At 45.2% G+C, this 23909-nt stretch overlaps 1 protein-coding gene across 3 annotated transcripts in view; it reads left to right on the top strand.

Annotated features, from left to right (window-relative positions):
* Nucleotides 1–23909, top strand: part of DNAH1 (dynein axonemal heavy chain 1) — a 74078-nt gene that overhangs the window by 3088 nt on the left and 47081 nt on the right. For all 3 annotated transcript variants that reach the window (XM_065075076.1, XM_065075075.1, XM_065075074.1), the window contains exons 2-20: nucleotides 1539–1791; nucleotides 2381–2453; nucleotides 4805–4979; nucleotides 5457–5613; nucleotides 6130–6262; nucleotides 7690–7851; nucleotides 8364–8616; nucleotides 9853–10010; nucleotides 10829–11040; nucleotides 12253–12551; nucleotides 13312–13462; nucleotides 14043–14236; nucleotides 15524–15749; nucleotides 16368–16487; nucleotides 17273–17355; nucleotides 18758–18899; nucleotides 19932–20087; nucleotides 21043–21241; nucleotides 23113–23366. In XM_065075076.1, coding sequence (XP_064931148.1) covers nucleotides 1579–1791; nucleotides 2381–2453; nucleotides 4805–4979; nucleotides 5457–5613; nucleotides 6130–6262; nucleotides 7690–7851; nucleotides 8364–8616; nucleotides 9853–10010; nucleotides 10829–11040; nucleotides 12253–12551; nucleotides 13312–13462; nucleotides 14043–14236; nucleotides 15524–15749; nucleotides 16368–16487; nucleotides 17273–17355; nucleotides 18758–18899; nucleotides 19932–20087; nucleotides 21043–21241; nucleotides 23113–23366 — 3360 coding nt within the window. In that variant the 5' untranslated portion in view covers nucleotides 1539–1578. The remainder of the gene's footprint in view (nucleotides 1–1538; nucleotides 1792–2380; nucleotides 2454–4804; nucleotides 4980–5456; nucleotides 5614–6129; nucleotides 6263–7689; nucleotides 7852–8363; nucleotides 8617–9852; nucleotides 10011–10828; nucleotides 11041–12252; nucleotides 12552–13311; nucleotides 13463–14042; nucleotides 14237–15523; nucleotides 15750–16367; nucleotides 16488–17272; nucleotides 17356–18757; nucleotides 18900–19931; nucleotides 20088–21042; nucleotides 21242–23112; nucleotides 23367–23909) is intronic.

The following is a 23909-nucleotide window of genomic DNA, read 5'->3' as shown; positions in this document are numbered from 1 at the left end:
TTGAACAAGGGGAGGGGGTATTATTGATCTTGTCTCCCAAGTCTCTCCAATCTGTTCGTTTACTCCATTTCACTTAAAGGATTCGCATCATGGTAACCTTGATTTATTATCTGATTTCTTTTTTGAATCAACCTCTCAAAATTGTGCATTGGCTTGAACCTGCAGTAATAAACCAGCACAGTTATCTCTGGCATGCGTGTCATGCTTTCTCTGCTGTGTGTACCCAATTCATTCTTGCAGACAGGCAGCAAGGTGAAAATTAGAAAACGTTGCCCTTTCTGATCTGAGTATAGGATGGACAGAGTCTTCACTCCATCCAAGAGCAGAGCAGAGAGGACATGGCAGGAAGGGATGCCGTGTTGTCACCTCCATGTCTGGATGAGACTCCAGACAGGTACTGCTGAGTCCTACCAGCCCAGGCAAGGTCTTTCCGATGCTTAGCTCTGGCAAGCTGGAATGTTCCCATGTAGCAGCCTGTTGCAGAGGTTTGGCCTCTGAAATCCAGCAGGGCAGACATTTGGGTCCTGGCAAGGATGCAGGACACAAACTGTTAGTCAGGTAGGGCTCGATAAGGAGTCTGGGTCTAACCCTGAGCAGAAATTGATGAATAAGCCATATTGCACTCAGAGTAGCCTTGAGAGACATCGCAAAGAGCTTTGACTCATAATTTATAGGAATAAGGTATGTGTACATCATCACATCGGTGCGTGTGTGTGCAGGCTGGAGGGGCTTGTGTCACTTTAGCTGTACTAATTACTTACAGTAGTAATCTCTGTGTTTAGAGAAGCCTAAAATCATGGGCTGCAGTGTCATTGTGCCAGAAGTCTGAGGGCTTCTCTTAATTAGTATTTCTCAGTGCGCAAAGGATTTTAGAAAATAAAGCTGTACAGCTGTGATATTTGCTTGGACTTGCGTCTCCCAAGGTGGATGGGTAGAAATTATTTGTGAGCTGAGATCACCAGCAAAATATCCCTTGCAGGAGAAGAGAGAGGGGAGCTTCTGGCTATATTTTAATATTCGTTACGTGATGCTTAAACATCTTTCCTGAATTATTTAAATGAAAGAGTCAGACTTTACACCTGGGAGTAGCTGTGTTGGTATCTAGGCTGGAGCCTATTCCATCTGGAGTCAAGTGTGACAAGGTTTTTAAGGGATTTGCGTAGAGCAAAAGTAGCATTTCTCTTGTAGTCTCAGTTTACTCAGATTCTGGCAGCCTTCTGAATGCTGCCACAGATCTGGGAAGCCCCTGCTGCTTCAGGAAAGCAGCTTTTCATGCATATACTGCTGGTTTTCCCCCTTCAAAACCCATTTGGAATAATAAAGTGCTCTCTTTCCCCAGGGTTAGTGAGCCATCAAGTCAGCCACGTGAGACTGATGTTCCCCAGGTCACAGAGGCAGCACTTGGTACCAAAGCAGGGGGTCCAGCCTACCTTGTTACCCACTCATCTTAGCAAGCCAATGATATCCAGCACGGTGGGAGGTTGAGGAGGAGCACCAAAGATTGAATGTTTAACAGGCTCAATGTCTTTCCACTCTAGTGAGCACAGGGTTGCATCGTAGCACTGTTCTCCTAAGAAGATGGAAAAAGCAAAGAAGGATTTGACAGATTCTCTGGGTTGGATCCCCAGGCCTCCCAATACCAGTAATCAGGCTTCAGGCTGCGACTGCAGTCAAGGAACGAGTTTCTTGTTTCCCGATACGTGCAAACAGGGGCCAAAAAGACTCTCCACCTTTAGGCAAAAGAAGCTCTATGCTGATGTCCTCACTCCAGGAGCCTCCAACGTCTCAAGGGTAGGTGCAAAGATCAATTCTTTACCACTGTCCTTCTAAAATGGGAAGACCTACAGTACACCTGGTATGGAGAAATACAGGTTTCACCCCAGGTCCTAGCCCTTCATTTTGGTCAGAGGCCTTTGTGCAAGACCTTGACCTTCACAAAGTGAAGCCATAAGGCTCTTCCTGATGATCGCTGTGTTGCCTTCCTCAATGGCCAATGCTATCTCTGTTGTCGTGGTGTTGCCCGGGTTTAGGATGCCAGCATGGCAGGGCAGACATACAGTTGTGACTACAGGTCATATTTGGAAGTAAAACCCTAATGACCGCCTGCCTCATCAGCCCCTGATCCACATTTTGAGCTGATACCAGGCTGTACTCTGCTGAAAAATCCCCTGCTCCTTTGTGCATTGGGCTGAAGTTTCCAGGTGTTTGTGCCTCTTTGAGCCTTTTCTGACCAGTATTCACAGTCTCAGTTGTCCCTAAAGCTCTGGTAAAGTGGGTCTTACAGTCTCACTCTCTCTCTGGACCTCTGCAACCCACCCTTTCACTGTGCCACAGCTGTGCTCTGCTCTCTCTGACGCTTCCCTCACATGCTGCATTTCAGGATGTTTGTGCTGGCCCCCGCATGTACCAGTCTTTGGTAAGCCAGGCGAACCTCGAGCAGCACACCCCTAAAGGTAAATATACTGAGAGGAAACCTGGCGTGGCAAGAAATGGGGCGGGAACTCTTAAGGTTGCTTATACTGAGCGTGCTGGGAAGTGGGCTGGTGACTCTAGGTTAGTGCTCTGCTTTCATTCTCCTGTCAGTGCCAGGAGTGGTGCTGAGCTGCTTGAATGTCTCGTGAAAAGTGAATCTCATTTAGAGGTGGAGTAAAGTGATCTGACTGGGTGGTAAAACCCTGCTCCCTTTTCTCCTGGATATATCTCCCCAGTGTTCAGGGTAGGTGGCATTGCTGCCTAGGGGGGGTTGGTCCTGAGTTTGCACTGAATTTGCACACATTATAATTATGTATAGAGCCAGCAGTGCCCCTTTCCTGTGAAAATGGGACCTGCCTATGAGAGCTGTACTCAGGATCTGGACACCCATAGCCAAAATCATGGTCCTCTCTCATTTATTCCTTCTGCATCCAACAGTGCCCCAGAGCAGCTTGTTCTCCCTAGATGCAAGGGGTCTTTGTGTATAGGGGGCTGCTGGTCCCACCTGCTTACAAGAGCTTGTTGTGTCATAGATGCTCAAATACAGAAACAGAGCATGGTTGGAAGGTCTGCCAGCGCTTACCTGGCCCCCGGAGCACTCCTGGGGATATGGATCATAGCCTGGCAGCAGGTGGGGAAAAAGTGTGTGTGTGAGAGGATTTTAGTCTTAGAGAAAGATGGTAACTATATATACCACCTTCCTGTGCTTATAAGTGACATTTATTTTCAAGAGTGAGGACAAATGAATGCATCCTCAAGTGAATCTTGACAAGCTAGACTCATCCCTAACAAGTGGAAACAGATCTCTATTTATGATCTGCTGCTTCTTCAAGGGGGGAGAAGCTATCAAGCTGGAAATGTAAATGCAAATGAAACACTAAGTATTGACATAAATAGTTGATAGTGCACAAAGTGCCATAATGGATGGTGCCATGGATTTTGCTACAATGAACTGACAAAATTGAAACAGCTGTGCTCCCTGACAACAAATATAAATCAGGGCCATTCTGTAAAGACCCCAAGCAAGAGATATGCATGAGGCTAAAGGAGCTATAATAAACCCTCTGCATTTTAGGGATTCCTCTACATTGTTCTAAATGTCCATGTTGGTGTGGACAATGGAAAAGTTTAGGATCATATTTATTCCAGACTAGGATAGCTATGGGGATTGTGTCAGGGGACATTTAAGAAGGGCAAGGGAATGACCTCTTGGACCCTTTCTATTCCTGATCATCCTGAAACATGCCTGGCTTCAGATTATTGACTGCTCTGTACAATTACTTTGAAATCAAGGGGCCGCATCCATGATGCAAGCAGAAGCACATGGAGCAGGGTGAAGGATTGGGCCCAAAGCTTGACATCCAAAATACCTGCTTACGAGCCAGAACCTTAAGTCTCTTCTTGTAAAGTGTGAAAGTTCATCAAATAAAAAGCTCTCACTCCACTAAAATCTATTTTTAGCTCAACGCTTATCTCTGTGTGGGGAATAGTGCTTTTAAAGCTTGCATGCAATTACTTCATTTAGGTTAAGCTTCAAATTCCCAGGTTGCTGCTGTTCTATTATTTGTGGCTTGTTTAGCAATATAAGCAGTTTGTTTTATTTATGGGGTAAATGACATGGTTTAATTTGAGCCAGTTCTTGGAAATGTATACTTTTTGTTTAGTCCAAATTTCCACTCAAAACATTTGGCCAAATCGTGAGATTGTTAGCTGTTTAACTCGATGTTTTCTCACACCACTGCTGATGTCAGTGGGAGGTTCGCTTCAGAAAAACTGAGGAGAGGTTTGTCCCAAGTAAGGCGTGAATAGCAACTTCATATAAAGATGACCTGAGCGGTTTGTTCTCTCCTGCAGTATTCATAAGCCCTTTATCACCATCTTGACCAAGTTCTTCCCAGCTACGACTGACTCTTGGTCTCAGAGCACCCCGGGGAGGCAGGGGTTATCCCCGCCCCTTTCCGAGAGCGAGGGGGGCCATGCACTAGAGACAGTGGCTTGTCCACGATCACACCGAGAGGCTGTAGCAAAGCTGGGAACAGAACAGAGCTCCTTAGAGCCAGGTCAGTTCCCGGCCTCATAGTAAGGTGTGTGATAGTAAAGCTCAGTGGAGGCTGCTTCTGTGCCATCATTACAATATTGGAAAACCATAACGACTTATTGCAGAAGGAAAAAAGGTCTTCCTTTCTGTTTTGCATTTGGTGTCTGTTTGATTTCTCTCGCAAATCCAGTGAAGTGGCTTCTGCTGACAGCCCAGGAGACAGCACAGTCCTCCTGTGTGTGGATGTAAAGCAGAGTGATGTCTGGTGGTTTCAGACGTATGTTTGTCTCTTAGTCACAACCTTCCAGATGCCTGAGGACTTTGCAAGTATCCTGGATAAGCAAAGGATTGGACCAACCACTGAGAAACTCATCGAGTCAGATTTCCCAGCACAGTCATTCCAGCCCAAAGTGCAGGTTGCCTTCAAGGTGCTTCCAGGGCAATGTCCTCGCAGGGTTGAGATAGAGAGGTAAGTAACCAGGAGGCAGCTAGAGACATTGCTATGGAACGGAGACAGCAGATTAGGGTGTTGATTTTTGCTTTGAAGAGATGACATACCAAATATCTTTAGGAAAATACTGTCCCGTAAAGCAGTGGTCTCTGAAGTGGGGGCGTGCACATTGCAAGGAGTGTACAAGACAATTCCATGGGATGTGGGAATAAAAGATATTTTTTTTATAATAGCGTTTATTTAATCTTTTTCTCATTCATTTTTAATTTCTTTATGTCTGCTCTATAATGTGCATAATATATTAGTACAGTAGTATATCTATATAATTTATAAATTAGACTAGATGACCATTGTAGGTCCCTTCCAACTGAACTATTTCTGTTCTATAGATGAAGAACTATACACGTATGGGGCACATAACCGAAAAGTGGAGTTGTAGGCATGGGAGCCCTTCTAGGCACATTAAGAGGTTGTTGTCCATCTGCTTTAAAACAGGAGAAGACGTCTGTATCTCAGCTTCGATATTGCTCAGCTCTTAGCCAGCAAGGGGATAGACTCCAATCAGCTGATGCCAAGGCACTATGATCCTGACAATATGCCAACTATTGCGGAGAGGGCAGATCCCATCTTTCCCATCTACCTCCCGTTAAAGGTAAGAGAGCATGTTTGGCACCGTGATCTAGCTCATTGCTCATACCACAAGATGTTTCTGAGAACTGCAGGACACAGCCATCATTGATACAACAAGCAATAAACCTGCGTTAGAGCAGATTTGGACCCTGAAGGGTCTCTGCAAGATGCTGAACGTCTTCTGCAGGATGCCCACAACTTCCATCAGAACTAATAGTCCTTGAGGGTGCTCCTCACTGTCATTTATGTGTCCAAAGAAAAAGTGTTGTCTCATGTTTCTTCCTGGACGCAGTAGTCAGTAGTACTATTGTGTGAGACCTCTCTAGGTGGTGATCTCTGCTCCCTAGGAAAGAGCTAGAGGCACAGATATCGCTGTTTGGGAGAAGATTATTGAGAAAAGCTTTTCCGCCTGGACTGTATTCTCTTTTTGTAGCCCATTTAGGAACTGCATATTAATTTTCCTTTCATGAAATTTTGTATCAGGTATTTTCTTCTTTCTGAAGTAAGATTTTATTTCACTCATGTCCTGGCTTTCTAGATATTTGACAACAAGGAGTATGACTGTCGAACTCCGGAAGAGTGGATCTCGCTAGGACTGGAGCCAGGATCTTGTGATAGAAAGCCAGTGCCGGGAAAAGCTCTTTTACCTACCGATGATGTACTGGGACATGGTAAAGCTTGAATGAATGAGCCAACAGTAACAATTACAAGCCTGTTCAGCAGGAGGGAACATGTAGATTCTGACAAATGCAGCTCTGAATAGCAGAAAAAGCAATAACTCATTCTGACCAGGCTCAGGCAGACAGAGACCAGGGATCTTAGTGGCTGTTGGTGCTGCTCTGGACTGTTTCCACTTCTTTAGAAGTAGCCTCTGCTTTCTCCCCCTCCCGTTTTTGTTCCTGGAAGTCAGTTAAGTCAAAATTTAGCTTTATTGATATGTAGGTGTCATCATGAATTTAGTTAGTTAGCTTGAACACAACATGTTCTGCCTGGATTTCACTGCAAGTGCAGGATCAGAAGTCAAGTTCAGACTGCAGTGAAAATCCAAGTAGTAAGTCTGCAGCAAATTAAGTCCCGTGGATCACTATTGTTTTCCTGTCACTCAGAGCCTTCCCAATCCCAATCAGGCATCACTAGGTACTCATGCCCAGTTGTGGCTGCAGTTCATATCAACACATCTGTTTTAGCTTTAAAGCATAAGAACAGGCATTCACACTAACTGCAGCTTGGGGCCAGCCTCCAGAGGCTTGGCTGTCTGCAAAACATAAGCATAAAACAGCAGCTGTGTGGATCATCGGACGGCCAGCACATGATGGCCAAGTTCTGCTGGGGGGGCGCTGCTCCCCAGCTGGGACGGGCTGTTCTGCACACACGTGGTCGGACCCTCTAGGCCCTGGGGAGATGGGACCACTAACATCCGTTCTCATCTTCAGTATAACACTGTCCTGACCTGTATCTATGTTGACATCAATATCTTTATCTATCTGTCTGGTCAGCACCTCTCAGCATTTAAGAAGATCCAGACATTTAAGAGTTAGAATGACCCAGAGGAATAATAAGCTGTGGGAGAAATTACAGTGTTTTATGCCCACTCCCAATTAGAAGAATGAGGACTCATTGTGGAGGACAACACGGGGCCACAGCTACACATGGCAAAGGAGAATAGGATCCCTGTAGAGCCCATGTGGGTCAAGAGGGCCCCTGGATCAAGGGGTGAAGGAATCGGGAGGCAGAGGTGTCCCCAGGTACGGGCTGAAAGAGAGGAGGTAGGGATGTACAGGACCCAAATATGAGACTGTGGCTGCAAAGAGTGAGTAGGAGTGCCTGAAGCAGGCGGTGGGAGGATGGTCAACAGGAAACCCCCAGAGGTAAGAGGAGGGAGATGGAGGGCTCTGGTGTGTGTGAAGAGTTGAAAATGCTAAGCTGTAAGACCTGAGTTCATTATTTCATTGATCACAATAGAAATTATGTGAGATTGACTGACTTTCAAGCTAGTAAATGGATTTGACTGTAGCCACACCACTCTGATCAGGAAAGTCCATTTGCTGTAGCCTCTGGAAGAGTGGACTAACCCTGTTTTAATCCTTGATTCTCTCAGAGGACCCCAAAAGCCGAAAGTTAATCTACAGTTGGATTGATGTTGGTGTTCTGGATTATGACAAGAAGACAGAGCTATACTTGGTCCATAAAACAGATAAGAATGGGCTAGTGCGGGATGAAGCAGGGAGACCCATCCTCAATGGAGGAATGACTCCAGAAGGTATGTTTCAAGTAAGGCATTTTGAGACCCAGTTCATTACTCTGGTCCTAAGTAAAGATGGGAAAGACATAAAAAAGTAATTTAATTCCTCTCCCTGTTATCAGTCTTGATGTGTCTGTTTAACCTGTCTGGAAAAACCTCCAGGGGAGAGAACTCTGCATCCTCATTTGACAACCTGTTTGAAGCCATCCCTTTAAAGACACCTTTCCTTTTTCTCTGTCTCCCATCTTTCCTGCTTTCAAAACAAGCTAAATAATGGTCTTTCTGGGCCAATGCCATTTTGTGGCGGTATGTTGATAGATTAAGATGAAGTACTCCTCTTTTGAAAGGTTTGGAGATGCTGCTAATTCCATGCTCTTTGTCTCCTGCTCCTCAACTTTGGTCCCTCATTTTGATCTCCAGTAAGGCAGCCCAATTATGTTGTCCATCAAAAAGCTGCTGTCAGCATTGCAAAGCCATTCTGAGGTTTGTGCTCCCTGTAAACCCTTATAAGCTTTCCTTTAATTTCCCAGGAAGAGCCCCACTGTTGTCCTGTCAGTACTGGGTGCCACGAGTTTGCCTCCTCTTTCTGGCCGAAGATCCCCAGGTGTTTGCACAGCGGGTAGTTGATGCTCACAGCTTGCGTAAGAAGACAGAGGCCCTGCTCCGGTATAACCTGTATGTGGACTGTATGCCCATAGATGGACTAAACAGCATCAGTGAGGAATGGCTGGAGCGTATGAAGCTGTTGGCTTTGCAAACACCCAGGCTGGAGAAAGAGGAGAGGTAAGGCATCAAGTACATGTCTGGGGTCTCAGCCTTCAGTCTGTTAACATTGTAGGGCTTCACAGGGCTACAAAATGAGTGACAATGGAGACAGATCTTGGGCATCCAACTCAGAGACTGTGGATGTCATGTTTTCCGGGCTGCACACATGCACACCACCCTCTTGCCCAGAGCGGTATAAGATGTAGGTAGGACAAGAGCCCAGGGACACATGCACAGAACAAGTGATCTGTCAGTGTTCCCAGATGAAGTAGATATACTTCTTATGCAGATGCACTGAGCCCTGCTTTCACCTGCAGCTGAGCGTCCTTCAGCAGCAGGAAGGTTGGACAGAAATGGCCTGGCTGACCTTGCTTTCAGGGAACAGATCAGTCACTGCTGAATTGATCTGCAGACCACCAGCTGTCCCCTGAGAGTCGGCGTTTGTCTGCTGGTGACTCTTCTACCTGTTAACAGCTGCTAAAACAAATCAAAAGAAGATCTGCACAGAGTGAAGCAAACAAAACAGGCGATCTCTACCTGAATATAATCAAGTGTCTGTTTGAGATGCAGCTCATATCAGGAACGTGTTTTAAGAGTCCCCGGGCTGATGAATCATGAGCCATTGGTGGCGTCGCTGGGAATCAGCCATGACTGATTGCCCTGCTCAGAGACAAGGAGGTGTGAAGCGCTGCATGGTCTGCCAGCCTACACTAGAGAGTGGAAGAGTAATTAGTCTCTGTTTGTGAGCAGAAATAGAGGCATAAAGAAAAGTACTCTGCCTGCTTGAGGTGAAATATGATGATTTTATAGGGCAAACGGAGCAGGGTTTCAACACTTATACACATGTTCTGGCTGAGGAAACTGATGTCGTGTTCCACAGTTGGGAAGACAGCTCATAGAGCCCAGCTTTTCCATAACTACCAGCTGGCTTCCTCAGTTCTTAGTCTTTTCCTCTTTGTAATGCTTTTTCCTCTGCACACTGCCAGTGGAGATTTTGCTTTGATCTGAGAAGACACTGGAGAAGGCTGTGGTCCTAGTCCTAGGGCCCACTTGCCTCTGTCATGAAGTGTCCAGCTGACAGCTTTGCTGGCTGCTTCAGTGTCTGCACAGCTCTCCTGATGCGTTCAGCAGTAGGTGAGCTTCTAAGTTAGCAAATCCAGGAAGAATGAGTGAGGGATGGGGTTTGCAGCAAAGCTGCAGACATACTTCTGCTCAGACACCGTGGGTTATCATTGTTTCCATGTCTTGTAACAGGGTGTTAGGCCGTGTGTGCCCTCTGGAGAAAGAAGTGAGATCAGACTATGAACGCACCATGAACAAGATGATCTTTGATAGAGTTGTCTCTTCCAAACCTCAGACGTTTTATTATGTCACCCTGCCAGACAAAGAGGAGGAGAAAGTACCAGAGAAAGGTATGGGACACAGGGAAGCAGTTTGAACTCTGCATGGTGATAGGACCTCTTGTCTTTGATAGGATTCAGGCTTTGTTGCAGAAACTCTCAGGTTCATGTTAATGATTAAAGCTCCTAAGGGGAACCAGAAGGAGATTATATGAGATCTTTGAGTATGCCTGCTCATTTTTAGAGTATATTTGCACATTCATATTACCATCCACCAGCCAAGCTGCAGTAACTCTGCAAGTGGTGCCTTAATGCCATCAAATACATGGCAGCGTAATTAGCTTAACTGCCTTCTGCTCTGCACTGTGCTGGGACTGGCCACCTTCCCTTTGCTGTGCTCAGCCGTGGCTTACCTCAGGTGTGAAAGGGGACTCAGGATCTTTTAGAGTTCCGAACTGGAGGAAAATGACCACAGTAAAAGATGAGGAGGCGTACTTTTTGCACTTCAGTCTTCCAAAGTTTGGAATGCCTGAGGTGGTTCACAGGTGGCCTCTCACAGGTGAGATGACTCAGCTGTGCCTTGAAGCCTTAGTGGAAGATTCTTCAAGTCCAATGTTCTTTTTCATGGAAACTTCATGAGTCAAAGCCTCAAGAACATCAGGGACTGAGAGGGTCTCTCAGCCCCTAATGGGAGGCTGCAGAATGTCTCTTTCACCCAGCCCTCTGTTGAGACTGCTCCATGATAAGACTTGAGCACTGGAGTAGAGTCCTTTTCATGAGTGCTGTCCCAAAAGGGAGCAGTACTCTTTCTCCAAGACAGAAGCTGGGATGGCTGTTGCAGGCAATAACATGTTTGGTTTGTTTTTTGGTGTTTTTTTTTTTGGTGCCAGGGCTCGTATCCATCCCAGATTATCCTTTTGATGAACGACGAGCAAATTTCAACTTTCTCTCACTCCTGACCAGGCCAGAAGTCATCCTTCTCCTTACACAGGTGCAAGATGAGTGCAACAAGGCAGCCGCCATGTCTCTGTTTAACTCAACCTTAACCGAGCATGTCTGCTTGGAGGAGTTTGAGCAGATCCAGACCCAGACCTTCACCCAGGTAAGCATGGGGGGTGAACACGTGGAGAAGCCAGCAGAGCTCTCAGCCTGTGTTAGGTGCAGCAGCTGCTGATCGATTCCCTGGAAATGCATGAGCCTTCAAAGGAGATATTTGGGTGAGGCAGGGAAGGATTTGCATGTGCGTGTCAAATTTATTGGGATATGGGGAGAAAGGGTTGAAAGAGCCATTGCCCCCTAGTTAGCATCAGCCAATGCTGACTGTGCTTTTAATCATATTTTGAACAAGTGGCCGCAGAGGGCTACAGCTCCTCTTTCCTCTTCCTGGTCTCCGTACAGGTAGCAGTCCTAGTTGGCACTCAAAAGTTTCCACTTTTTTTGTTTTGTTTTTATTTCCCTATCCCTTCAGCTGCAAGGCACAAGAGCTTTCATTCCTCCTGAAGCACCCATGGGGCTAATGCTTTTCTACGCTCTATGTTCTTTATGTACTTAATTAAATTACTCTGCTTGCAATGCCAGCAGACTAGGACAAAAATTTGCAACTCTGTGGTAACTCTCGCCAGAAGATCTTCATGTCCTGTAAATGAGGGCAGCACATCGCACCCTGGATGTGGCCATACAGAGTAGCTTGGGCAGGGTTACACAGTAAATCAATGGCAGAGGGCATGTGCTGGTCCTTCCCAGCCCCATGCTGTTTCAACTAGGCAGTGCTGTCATCCACTTAGTGACTGAGGTTATTTTATTACACACAAACAGCAGCCGCCTGTGGAGCAAAAGTGACACTTGGTGGTATTTTAATAAATTAAAACACTGCAGACTGCTGTTGCCCTTGGCTTCTTCCACTCTTTCTCCTCGCTTGTCAAGAGAAGACAACATTCTGTCCTTTACTTGCTCATCATACTGTCTATACAACTTTTTTTGAGGGACCTTGACACAGGCTGCTCCAGGCATACTGCTCTATAGAAAACAGAACAAAAAGAAAACACTGTACATAAAAAAAAAAAAAAAAAGAACTGAGTACTCCTGCTTTTTAATATCAGGCTTTCTTTTTGTAAGTCTTTTGTCAGTGAAGGAGATATATGGCCGGGTTCAAATGCCACGTGTGTGTGCATGGATTTGAGAGCTACTGTTTCGCTGCTGCAGCTCTGAGAGAACAGTTGCCTTTCAGAGCAGAGGAAGGTCCAGCAGTTCCAGGTAGCAGCTTTCCCGTCAGTCCTTGGAGGATAACACAGCTTGCTTTGTTTCTTTGCCCTAGGTTCAGGTGTTTCTCAAGGACACTTGGATCAATACTCTAAAGACTGCAATAAAGAACAACCTGAGAGATTCAGGCAAAGGTTTGTATGACCTGGAACAGGACGACTGGGATCTCTACCAGATGTCCAAACTGCATAAGTTGATGATGCGGATCAAATTCATCCTTCAGGACTCTGTGCGCTATCTGGTCCAGAACTCACTGATCAGCTTCACCCAGCTTTTGCTGGATGCTTGCCATGGTATCCTGAATTGCTCAGAGGACATGGAATGGGGAGATGATCTCATCAATAGTCCCTACAGGTAAGGAAAGGGAAGAAAAACAGGAGAAAGAGCAGAAAAGCGTTGTAGCATTGTCCGTCTTTGCAAGCAAGCTTTTCACTGTATGGAGGTTTAGACGGGGCTGTTCCCCCAGTCCTCTACCGGACACATTTACTTGAGTCTGGAAGAATGTCACAGAACTGGCCGTTCTGTTAGTGAAGATTTGAAGTTGCTGTTAGTGATAAGAACCAAGGTCTGCTACTTTGTCATCCTGTTGTGAAGATTACCTACTTCTAGCATTCTCGAGGGAGCATATATTTACTGCTAGCTTCTTCTGGAGGACAAGAAGAATACCAGGAGGCATGACTGCTTAATTCCATTCTTGGATTAAATCTCAGGAGTAGCATGTAGCCTGGGATCTGTCAAGAATGCAGAATTGTCACAGTGCCTAGAATTTTCTTCCGGTCAGCATTGATTTAGATGCATTTTAAAAGCATATTGGAGATGCTGGATGCCTAGTTTGAAGAGCATCTGCAATTTTCTCAACATAAAGTTATGACTTTTGGGGATTCTGGTATGTTGTGATTGACAGTTCCTTTGCCTTTGGTAGATGAGACATCTCAATGTCTTTACTGATAACTTCAGAACTCAATGTTTTGTACCTTCATCTGCATGGGACAGTCCTCTCTTCTGCTTTCCTTTCCTGTCCAGTAAGCATTTTGCTATCCGCATGAGAGCAATGTAGATGTGTGCTGTTGTCTCAAAAAGCATCCCTGTTTTTCCTTATTTCTTCCCATTGCAGGCCTCAAAGAAATCCACTCTTTAAAACAGATCTTGTGCTAGACAGGAGCGGTGTTCACTTCAGCCCCCCTGTGGAGAGCTTTGAGAAGTCCCTCATTTCTCTGTTCAACAAGGGAATCCTGGTGACTCACACTGTCCCACAACTGGAGAAGGTGAACTCTTTTGCATCAACAGTGGCAGAGCTCTGCAAGTCTCCTCAGTGCATTGCAGCTTGGCGTAGACACCCCTGAGCTCATACTGTGGGAAACAGTTCTAGAAGGAGGTAGTGGGGAATCCAGTTACATTAGTTTGGGCACAGGACTGTGCTAATGCAGTTCTGACAGTATTTCTTCAAGCTCTGCAACCCTATAGTTGTTTTATGGGGTTGCTGTCTCTGCTTTGGTGCTGGAGGTTCTGTGGAGATGTGTTCTAAGTAGCCTGGTTGCCTGAAGTGCATGGCAGCTGGTAAAAGCAGACTCATCAAGGAAACAGCAACTTTTCCAGTGTCATCAGGCTGGTGCAGATCATTTCTGCATATGCGTCCTTCTGCCTGTTACTGTCAAAGCCCTATCTCACTCCTGAGATCCTCCTTCTTTGGGGAGGTGACATTAAACTGATAAAACAACTGACACGATGTGGAAGGGTGAACTGCATGACTTCCCGAAGGTGCCACTAGTGATTGTCTCGCTGCTCTCCTGAGAACGCACGGTTAGCTCTGCTGGTGCTGACAGACCTCTCTCCTTCCTCTTCCAGCATGTGTTGGAGAGCATGGGTATCACAGGCACACCCTTGTTGAACTCGGTGGACTTGCACGAACCAGAAGTGGAAGAACTCCGCGAGACTGTGTGGTCTGCCATTCAAAAGGCACTGATCCCTCTCCGAGCCTATGCCAAGAGATACGAGAAGTTCTTGGAGCTGAATAACAATGACATCGAGTACTTCCTCAGGTAAGTGGCCTCTGATGGAGGCACCTCTATAGCCCGAATGGCAACTCTTTTCAGAAGCTGTTGTGTGGATGTGCCTGAGAATGTGGGACCTGTTCCAAGACCATGGATGTGCATGACGTACCTCAGATGCAAGATCAGGTGTCCACCAGAGGCAATCATCAGCCATGGGCAGTGGTCCCTGCTTTTAGAGGACACTGGTGGCAGTGAGAATTTCTTCCTGGCTCTGACAGTAGTTACATTCCTGTCATGTTTGTAAGTATAACTGGCTATATTAATGGCCCTGAAAGTGACTCATCCTATTTGAAAATCCAGTTAGCATACTTGACTCTGACCTCCTCAAATAGCGTCTGTTCCAGCTGGTAACATTCTGTAGAAAGTGATGTTTTCTCTTGTTTCAGTCTTGTTGTTTTTACTGCCAAAACTCTTTGCACCTATGCTGTCCTTTAGCTTCCGCCACTTTAGTGGTCTTCTTCTTAGCCCTCATGTTCTTTCCAAACCGTGGGACTGAAGTGCTTTTTCTCTTTTGTTATTCCAGTCTAATAATTTAAAAACCCAATCTGAGAAATTCCTGTCTCTTCACAGAACACACTGAAGTACCTGCCCTCCCCCAAGGTGCCTCCTGATCTTGCCCTGTTTACCCCAGTGCTTTCGTTTTGCCTCTCCCTCTCCTCTTACCTTGTTATCTCTTTTATCTCTTTCTTCCACTCCTTTTCTGCAGCTAAAATGTTTTCTGCCTCAGATCTGTTGCTAAAATCCATTGCAGATTTGACTCTATCCCTTCCCATGCTCCCCAGTAAAGTTCCTCAGCTACTTAACAGTTCCATGTCTTCTCATACAGACATCTGAAGCTGGGGGCCTGTCTGCACCGCTGCATGGGCACAGCTGCCATGCAGGTAGGCACAGGCAGCCTGGCTTCCTCTGCTCGGCAGTGGTGGCCATAGCAGTGAAGACGCTGAAGCAGAGCTTTCAGTGCAGGCTGGTCACCCAAACAGAGGGACTTTCTTTGCTACTATAGCTTCCCATGCTCAGTCAAAGCTCCTCACCTCCTGTGCCAGCATATCTTTGGTTGTAAGGTCTGAAAGGCATTGGTAGCCTCTCTAGTCTGTACTTGCAGAAAGCTGTATATATTTCAATAGAAGCATGTTTTAAAAACAGTAAACATACTCATTATTAATTTCATATCTTAATCCTTTGGATGAACACATCTGAACATCCTACAAACAGCCTGGATGTTGAAGTAATTTTAAGGTCTACATTACCTTTTTTTGTTGGTGTTTTTATTTACAGAGAATATGAAGAGCAAAGTCCATCTGCCCAGGAGGTGATGACTATAGTAAACACGTACTTGTCTGAAAAGGAGAACCTGCAAAACACTTTACCTCGTTCTATTGTCATTGGTCCCTTCCATGTCAGCACAGAAGATGTTAAGCGAAATCTGTGCAAAAAATACAAAGCACTTGCCACTTCCATGTTGGACTTACTTGCTAAAAACCTGCATTTGCAGGTGCAGAATGTAAGTTACCTTGTTCAATAGATATTTGTTAGTGTCTTGTCCTTCAGCTTTTGAAGTTGCTGTGTTTGTGAAATGGTCAAATGATGCCAACTGAGGCCACATTAATGAGGACATTTTAAAGATTGTGTCAGAGTGATTATTTTAAAAAACTACTAGAGAGGAGATGCGCAGACTCAATCAAATCAGGTATTAAATAGATGTAATAAATTATGTACCTGAAAGCTGTACCTCTTGAGATGAAATTCTTCAAGACCCTGCCATCTTATAAAAATGTGTGGTGGATTGAAAAGATCTGCCTAGGAGACAACTGGAAGGTCCTTCTGCTTGCTCTGAGTGTAACTGGAATGTAGGCAACTGCCTCTGCCAGAGGGTTGTCTAAATCTGTTATTGTCATCATTTCAACTACATACCTGCAATTCCTCTTCCTCTTTTTTTGGCAGTCTCATTCCATTTGAGCTCAAATGAGAAGGATGGAGAAGGACTGCAGAAACAGGAACAGGACTGTGTACTCATCACTTTAGACCACCTTCAGAATGGGAAGTGGGTGGATTATGGCAGGTTGTCCATTAACAATTAATGACTTTTTGATGGTCTTTTCTCTGCTGTGTCCTCCTGTAGATCTGTGATGTATATAAAGCCGTCAGCTGCAAAATGCATGAGAAACCAAACATTATCGAGGAGCTGGCAGAGCTGCGGGAGTGGATGAAGGGGGTCCCCGAGCAGCTGGCTGTGCAGGAGGTAGGACGCGCTCTCCTTGTGGACAGGGGACCCTGGGAGAAAGGAGGAGGAAATTTGTCAATGTAATGTGTGGTGTCTCAGAAGCAGAACTCCAGGGGTTTTTTTGCTTCGATGTCATTGCATGCAATGCCAGAAGATCTCTGGCTTTGTAGTTTTGTAATTTCTAAGATTTGTATTTTTAAATACAAATATCATGAATTTAAATATCTATTCAAAACAAAACAGCAGTAAAAAATTCTTTCCTAAAAGACAGAAAAGTGTGCTTTTTGCTATCTTCATGATCCATTATGCATTTGTGTACTGAATAGCTGTTTTCTAAAAATGATTGTTGTTTTCAGGAAAATACTTCTGCTACCAAATACCTATATTGCTGTTAATGTATTTCTTCTAATAGGGTATTCTAGTGCCAAGTTATTTCAAAGTTATTTGAAGTGTAGGTCTTCTCTCAGCTGAACAAATGGCAAACAAAAGCATCAAGCTGTAAGCTGACTTGTCCAGGCCAAGGAAAGAACCTGAAGGATAACCCAAAACATTGAATTTCTGTCCAGCACTTTATCCACTCGGTCACACTTCATTCATGTAGAACAGAGGGTGACGATGGCGTGATCATTTGCAGAACAAGGGGTTGTAAATCCATTCCCGCTGAAGCAGCCTACATCACGTTAAGCTTGTGTGACTAACGCCCTTCAAAAGCATCTCTTGAAAATGAGGTGTACACCAGACAGTTGGAATCAGTATGGTCTGAAGGTGTCTGGTTTTTTGTGTCTTTCTCTCACCCTGTGCAGGAACTGATTCATCAAGTCGTGGAAGATTACAAGGTCCTAGAGGAATTCCTTTACAAACTTACTGACGAAGATTTCAGTGACATGTGAGCACAAGGCATTTCTCCCACTGTCAAAGTGGGATGCTTTGCAGCAATTACCGCTCTCGGTGCTTCAGGGACTATGTGTCTATCAAGGGTTCCAGCAGAACTTTCGAGTGCCTCTCAGGCTACATGAGCACTGAATTCTTGAAATGCAGTTTATAGATCAGTGTGGGTTTATGCTGCCTTCTGGCCTGGGGACAAGGCAAACCAGTAGCTATTAACCTGTTTAAGGTATTAAAGCTCTTTTGGTTTTTTTTTTTTTTGAGTCATTTGCAAGGTTACAAAGTGCACAGTTTAGGCTGTGTCGGAATCTGAATGAACACTTCCAAGGTAGGAACATTCAGGGTTTTCTTAGGAATAGGAAGGAACGTGAACCCTGTATTACTGTTGCATTTCTTTTCCCTGCAGTCTCCTCTTAGTTTTATTATTTTATTATTCAAATTGGGGGCTGGCTTTGCCCCAGTAGCAGAGTGCACTCACAGCTACACAGCTTCTAAAGTCAGCTCAGTCCTGGAAGCACTTCTCGTATAGCCTGGACAGTCCAGTGTGTCTGCAACCTCAGTACCTGCAGAGTGCTCCTGAAACTAGAAACATGGGATGCACGGTGCGAAAACCCCACAGAAACCACAGGAAAGTAGCTCAGTTCTAGGACAGCTTAGCACAGGTACAGCTGTATGCCCACCGACCAGACCTGGCACATGCAGGTGGGAGGTTGCTGCATCCCCAGGCTCTGGGAGGGGTGTGAGCTCGAGCGTAACGCTGCAGAGCTTGTGTCGGGCACTGCACACAAGCTGACAAGTCCAAATAGAGCAATGGTTGGGCCAGGGCTGGGTAAGAACCAAGAAATCTGCCTTGGCATGAGCAGCTGCTTTGCGCAGCCTTTTCCATATCTGCACGGTGTTCCCCAGGGTGCTCTGCAGAAGCCTGGCCAGCCAGAGCTTTGCTGTTTCGGGGTTACCCTGGCCCCTCACTGCCCTGCTGAATGGGAATGGCTTCTTCAGTAGCCCTGAAAAGCTGTAAGCCAAGATTCTGACCCCATTTTTTTCAGTTCCTTGTAAATGCATTCAAAGACAGACATTCCCTCTGGATGGCAACTGTTATTCTGTCTCCTAGCTTTTCAGTAGCATAGTGGATTTGTTCCTTTTAAAAAGGCCCTCCACTTCTCCCCAGCCCTCTCCAGTTGAATAGCCTAGTCACAAGAACTGCATATCAACAAGACAAGCTGGAAAAAAATGTTTTGTTGAAACCACATGTGTTTCTGTTGTTGTAAAGCTTCCTTGTTTGGTGGGATTTGGCTTTCTCATTCTGTTATTTTCAGCATTTCAAACATATGCTCAAAAAGCTTCTCTCTCTCCCTCCTCTTTTCTTTTTTTTCTGTTTGTTTTGTTATATCATGTGAGTGCAGGTGGGCTGCAAGACACTGGCCACACAAAATAGCTCTGCAAACTGAGTCCATTCAGCTCCAGCACCTGGAGGATGAAGAAAAATTTCGCAAAATCCAGGCCATAGATCAGAATGTGTTTCAAGACAAACTGGAGGAGATGCAGGTATTAAGCCCCTGACAATAAACTGTCCAGAGAAGGGGGCCGTGAAGCTCTTGTGGTCAGCCAAATGGGAAACTTTCAGATGAGATTTTAGTCAGATGAATTTTTAGGTCAATATACTGTTGGACAAAAATTTACCACCTCCTCCCTGTTTTTTTTTTCTCGGAAGTTGGACTTTTGATTAGGAGTTTCATTTTTGTGTGAAAGATGATATTCTGGGTAGAAATACTGATTTTTCACTGGGAAGGTGTTCACCAAGACACACTATTCCAATTCTTGGTACTCAGGCAACACAGGCACCTCCTTATTCTTTCTCGTGTACTCACTTCCCTGCAGAGCATCTCCCATGATGTGCTGCCATCAAGGGGGAAAATGCAGCATTCGGTCATGGAACTCACCTTGCATGAAAGATCCTGAAACAATAGCAGAGTTTTGGAGCTGAGATAACCTCTGGTTTCTGCTGAAAGAGTTTGAATTTTATTTGTCACCAGAAACCCTTAAATACAGAAAAAAAAAAGCCATCTGGGAAAGGCTGTGATTAGTGACCTAAATTATCTTGGAAATAACCTCCCAAAATGATAGTACCCCAACACTGAACAGACAGACAAAACCAAGCCACCAAGACAAGACAGAAAAGTTATTGGAGAAGCTCTGGACGGATTGGAAACGAACGAGTGACTTAGTAGAGCTATTATTTTTGCTTCACTGATTCTGTAACTAATTACAGTATAAATGCAGCAGGAAGAAATTTGAGCACAGATTTGCTGCTTCTTCTCCTCAGGAATTAACTATTGTCACAAAGACAAAAAAGCAGCCGATCCTCACACTTGCACTTTGAACCGCCTGGCCAGTGGTTATTGCTTCTCCTCACCACTTCCATAGTCTAAACAGAAATGGAATTGGATTAGGAGAGGTGAAATTGTGAGGATAAGAATCTTACCTTTGAATGTAACAAAGAGCACACCAGGAAGCTGTGTCTCCAGAGGCAGCACTCATGTTCAGAGCCACATCTCATGCCTGCCATTTCTCTTCCAGCTGATTGTATATGGTTTTTCTGTCACCGTGGACACTAACCAAGCTCATGATTTGGCCAAAAAAGCAAGGGAGGTCAAGAAACAGCTGAAGGAGCTTCAGAATTTGGCAAATGTCTACAACAACAGGGAAAGGATCTTCGGGATGAAAGTTACTAAAGTAAGTGTCAGGTCCTGTATCTACAGGACCCTTAATCTTTTTTGGGCCTTCTAGGTAGTAGGTAGAGCAAATAATGAGACAGGGAGGAATCCTTCATGCTCATTATCAGACAAACTGCTCTGTGGTCCTGTAGAGTGACCACACTGCTCCGTCACTCCACTGTGCTGCAGAAGAGCTGATGCCAGGTTCATGGGCCTGATATTGCTACTTCTGTGAGAGACTTTGGGTGCTCACTGGATGACGATTATGAGGAGGAATTGGATGGGGAGGGTCTTGAAGCAGCAGTGCAGTGCATCAGTGTCTGTAAGGCTGTTACTGCAGTTCTACAGACCTGAATGCAGTGGCTGCGTAGCGGTGTGCAGGTGGCTGGCTGGGCTCGGAGCACAGCCTGTTCTCCTAAGGCAGCAGTTCTGTGGTTGCAAACACCCATTTTGCCTGTAACTGTTCAGCTGCCAAGGAATCATTGTCATCCACATCCAGCCTAGCCTGGCTGCAGAGTAGAAGTGGAGCTCACCTGGTCTCTCCTGCCTCTCAGTCTATGGTTAATTCTCCTTCACTGTAAGGAGCCAAGTTTTGATATGATGTGCAGTGTATGCTCTCACTGTTTGTGTATGGACTACCCATCAAAATCTCATTCTGCAGCAGAGCATTTGTAGAGGCAAGTGGAGAGAGTGTGCTCTCCATACCAGACTGATGGTGCAGGCCCAGCTCCGCTGGATGCATTTTGGCCTGAATGTGACTGAATGTGAAGCCCAGCTTTGCTAGTTGTTCTCCCTTGGAATCTGTATTGTGGTCCCCGGAGAAGGTGGTCTGATACTTGCTCCTGAAGTACATGTTTCTTGTTGCTTGCTTGAGATTAAAAAAAGAACTGTGGCTTTTTTGGCCATTTGACATGCAAGCTGTCATGCAGAGAATACACTTGGTACTTACGCTTGCTTTTTCTCTCTTTCCAAAGTACAGTACGCTATCCAAGATGGTTAAGGACTTCCAGCCATACTATGATCTCTGGACTACAGTGTCAGACTGGATGCAGTGGCATAACAGCTGGATGAATGATCCTCTTGTGGAACTTGAGGCAGAGCAGCTAGAAAAGAATGTCAATGAATCTTCTAAGACAATGCAAAAATGCGTGAGGCAGTTCAAGGATTCACCAGGTAGATAAACAGCCTGGGGGGAGGAAGTTGGTCCATATCAGCATTTTGATGTGAGGTGTGTCACAGAATGCTCTGAACGGGGATTGTCAGGATGTCACACGGATGTGTTGTGTGTGATGGAGCCAGCTGAGAAAATGCTAGCAAAGTAATTTTCCACTTCTTTTCTGGAGTTATGATGATTCACATCTAGGTGCTAGTTTGCTGCTTGAAGTACCAGTCTGGCTTGGAAATAACCAGGCTGCAAATTCCTTTTATATCTAATTCCCAATACAGTACTGAAAATAAAACCCACCCTCTTATGTTGCAGTTAATAGTTACTAATTTATATAAAGTAATATAATACAGAATTGTGATAGAGAATTACTGTGTTGCTCAGTGGCTAGACAGGTGGGTTTAAGCCCTTAGACAAGCCAGAAAGGAACTTAAATATGGATCTTCTGGGTGCTGTTTTCTTGGCCAATATTGTTTTCTCTATTGGCCAATGAATTTAGTGGAAAGCCAGAAGTCATCTTGATTTTTTTGTGAATAAAATGAAATTGCAAATTCTGGAAATGATCTGTGGAATGTAATAACTATTTTCCTTCCTGCCTGAATGTGTGTGAAGTTCAGATGATCGCATCCAGCCGTTGCAGTCCACATGAAGGTCTTTTAATCATGGCTCCTGGTAAAGCTGGAGTTGAGACTTCACTTGCAGCTTAACTTCCCATTCCATGATTCTCAGAGATGCGTTGGTCATTCTTTAGAGCTAATTCTAAAATCTCATGCCAGATGGCTTAGATTGAAATATATTTTACAGTGGGAGATTTTTGATTCATCCTTTTAAACTTGAACTCACTCTTAAACAATGCCATGAATCAGCCCCAATGGAGGAGGTGATGAGTGGTTGCGTGAGTAACTATGAATCATTATGGTAAACAGAAATACCAAGAATACCTGCTCGTATTCATTGCAATATTTCCTGGCACCTGGTGAAATATGTGCCTTGTCCTTGACTCTGCCTTGTGTTCACAGACCACCCAGCAGGGAGTGCGAGGCAGTCACGTCCTTGCCGTGAACATGCAGTGCAGCCATGCAGGGTGCAATAAAAGGAGGCATGTGCTTTTTGGAAATTTTGGAAAGGAAGCAAGTCCCATGTTCTTTGCATATCTGTTGCTTTACTCGCAACAGCACAAGCTGGAAAAGGACATGATGTGAACAATGCTAAGACGTGGGCTTCCAGGACGCCCCCAGAGCGAAGCCCTTTCCTTGACTTTGTCCCTCCTATGAGGCTGAAGTGCCTTTGGCTCTGGTGTGGCCATGGACTGGCAAGGCGTCTCCTGCATGCTTTCCCTTTTCAAAGCTGGTTGCAATCCTAGCCTACTTCTAGCTCCTATGCATTGTGTCCATCTTCTATTTAGGATCGCCTGAGCTGGGTGTGAGATAACTTGCAGCCTGATCTTGTTAAGGAAGTTAAGATCTTAGAATGATGACCAGAGCTTCTAAAATATCTATTGGCAGATGGGGCTTCATCATGCTTCGGCCTATATAAGGAAATAAATTTGTTTGCTTCTCTGTTTCTGCTTCTCTGTTTCTGAGCTCTAGGCTAAGGCACACTCCTGCTTAGCATGGACTTGCCTGGAACAGACTTTTGGCTAATAGGCAAGTCTGCTTCTGGGAGTGGGTGTGAATCCTTGCTTAGTAGCCATGTAGAGAGAGCCTTTGTGTCCTCATTAATTCAACCTGCATTTTCCAGTGCGCTCTGCTGCTGCTTACCTACCCTATTACCATGTGTCTACAAGCACATCAGGCTTTGGACAACTTCTAGGGAGTTCCTTAAGGAAACATCCTTACACACTGTGTTGCTGATGTTCTTCTGTTTTTCTCTCTGAAAGCCTGCCAGGCTGTGGCAATGGAGTTTCGAGACAAGATTGAAGACTTCAAATCATACGTCCCCTTAATTCAAGGGCTGAACAATCCTGGTATGAAAAGCCGGCACTGGGAGATGCTGTCGGAAGAGATTAATGTGGATATCAAGCCAGAACCCAGTCTGACAGTTGGTCACTGCTTGGAGATGAACCTGCTGGATCACATCGAGAGCATTACCAAAGTAGCTGAGATAGCTGGCAAGGAACACGCCATTGAGAATGTGAGGAGAGGGGGACTTGCTGTGTCTTTGGTTGCTTCTCAAATACGTTTCTGTTGAGCAGGCAGTCATTGCCTTGGGTGATGTTCCTTTTGTCCCAGAGCATTAGACACATTCTGCAGCTCAAGTGAAAAGGCTGCTGGCCTTAGAAAGAGGAGCAATGGCCACGCAACTGAGTTCACGCACTAGAAGAAGTAATTTTGCCTTGCATAGAATTTCAGTTGTAACATAACAGTGCTTGCCTGATGGTTTTGCTGATCCATCGGTTGGGTCTCACACCTCACTGTGGGATTAGTGACTGTTTAAATTAAAATAAATTGATTGTCTGCATTCTGCCATTCAAATCTTATGTCAGGGATTAGCTGTGACTGGAAACGGAGGTGGGAAATCCTTTAACATGCAGGGAAGACTTGCTGGCTCTGGGAATTCATGGGTTAGATAGTCTTTCAGCTTCAGCTCACCAGTTCAGATGTGACCTAAGATGGTCTTGATTGAAAGTCATTACCTTCTGGCAGGTTTTGTTCTCTGAAGTCTCAGGCGAGTTCT

The sequence above is a fragment of the Columba livia genome, chromosome 10, assembly GCF_036013475.1.
Source record: "Columba livia isolate bColLiv1 breed racing homer chromosome 10, bColLiv1.pat.W.v2, whole genome shotgun sequence".
In the NCBI taxonomy this organism is placed as follows: Eukaryota; Metazoa; Chordata; class Aves; order Columbiformes; family Columbidae; genus Columba; species Columba livia.
Note: the sequence above shows the minus strand (reverse complement) of the source record. Positions and strands in the feature narration are given on the sequence as shown.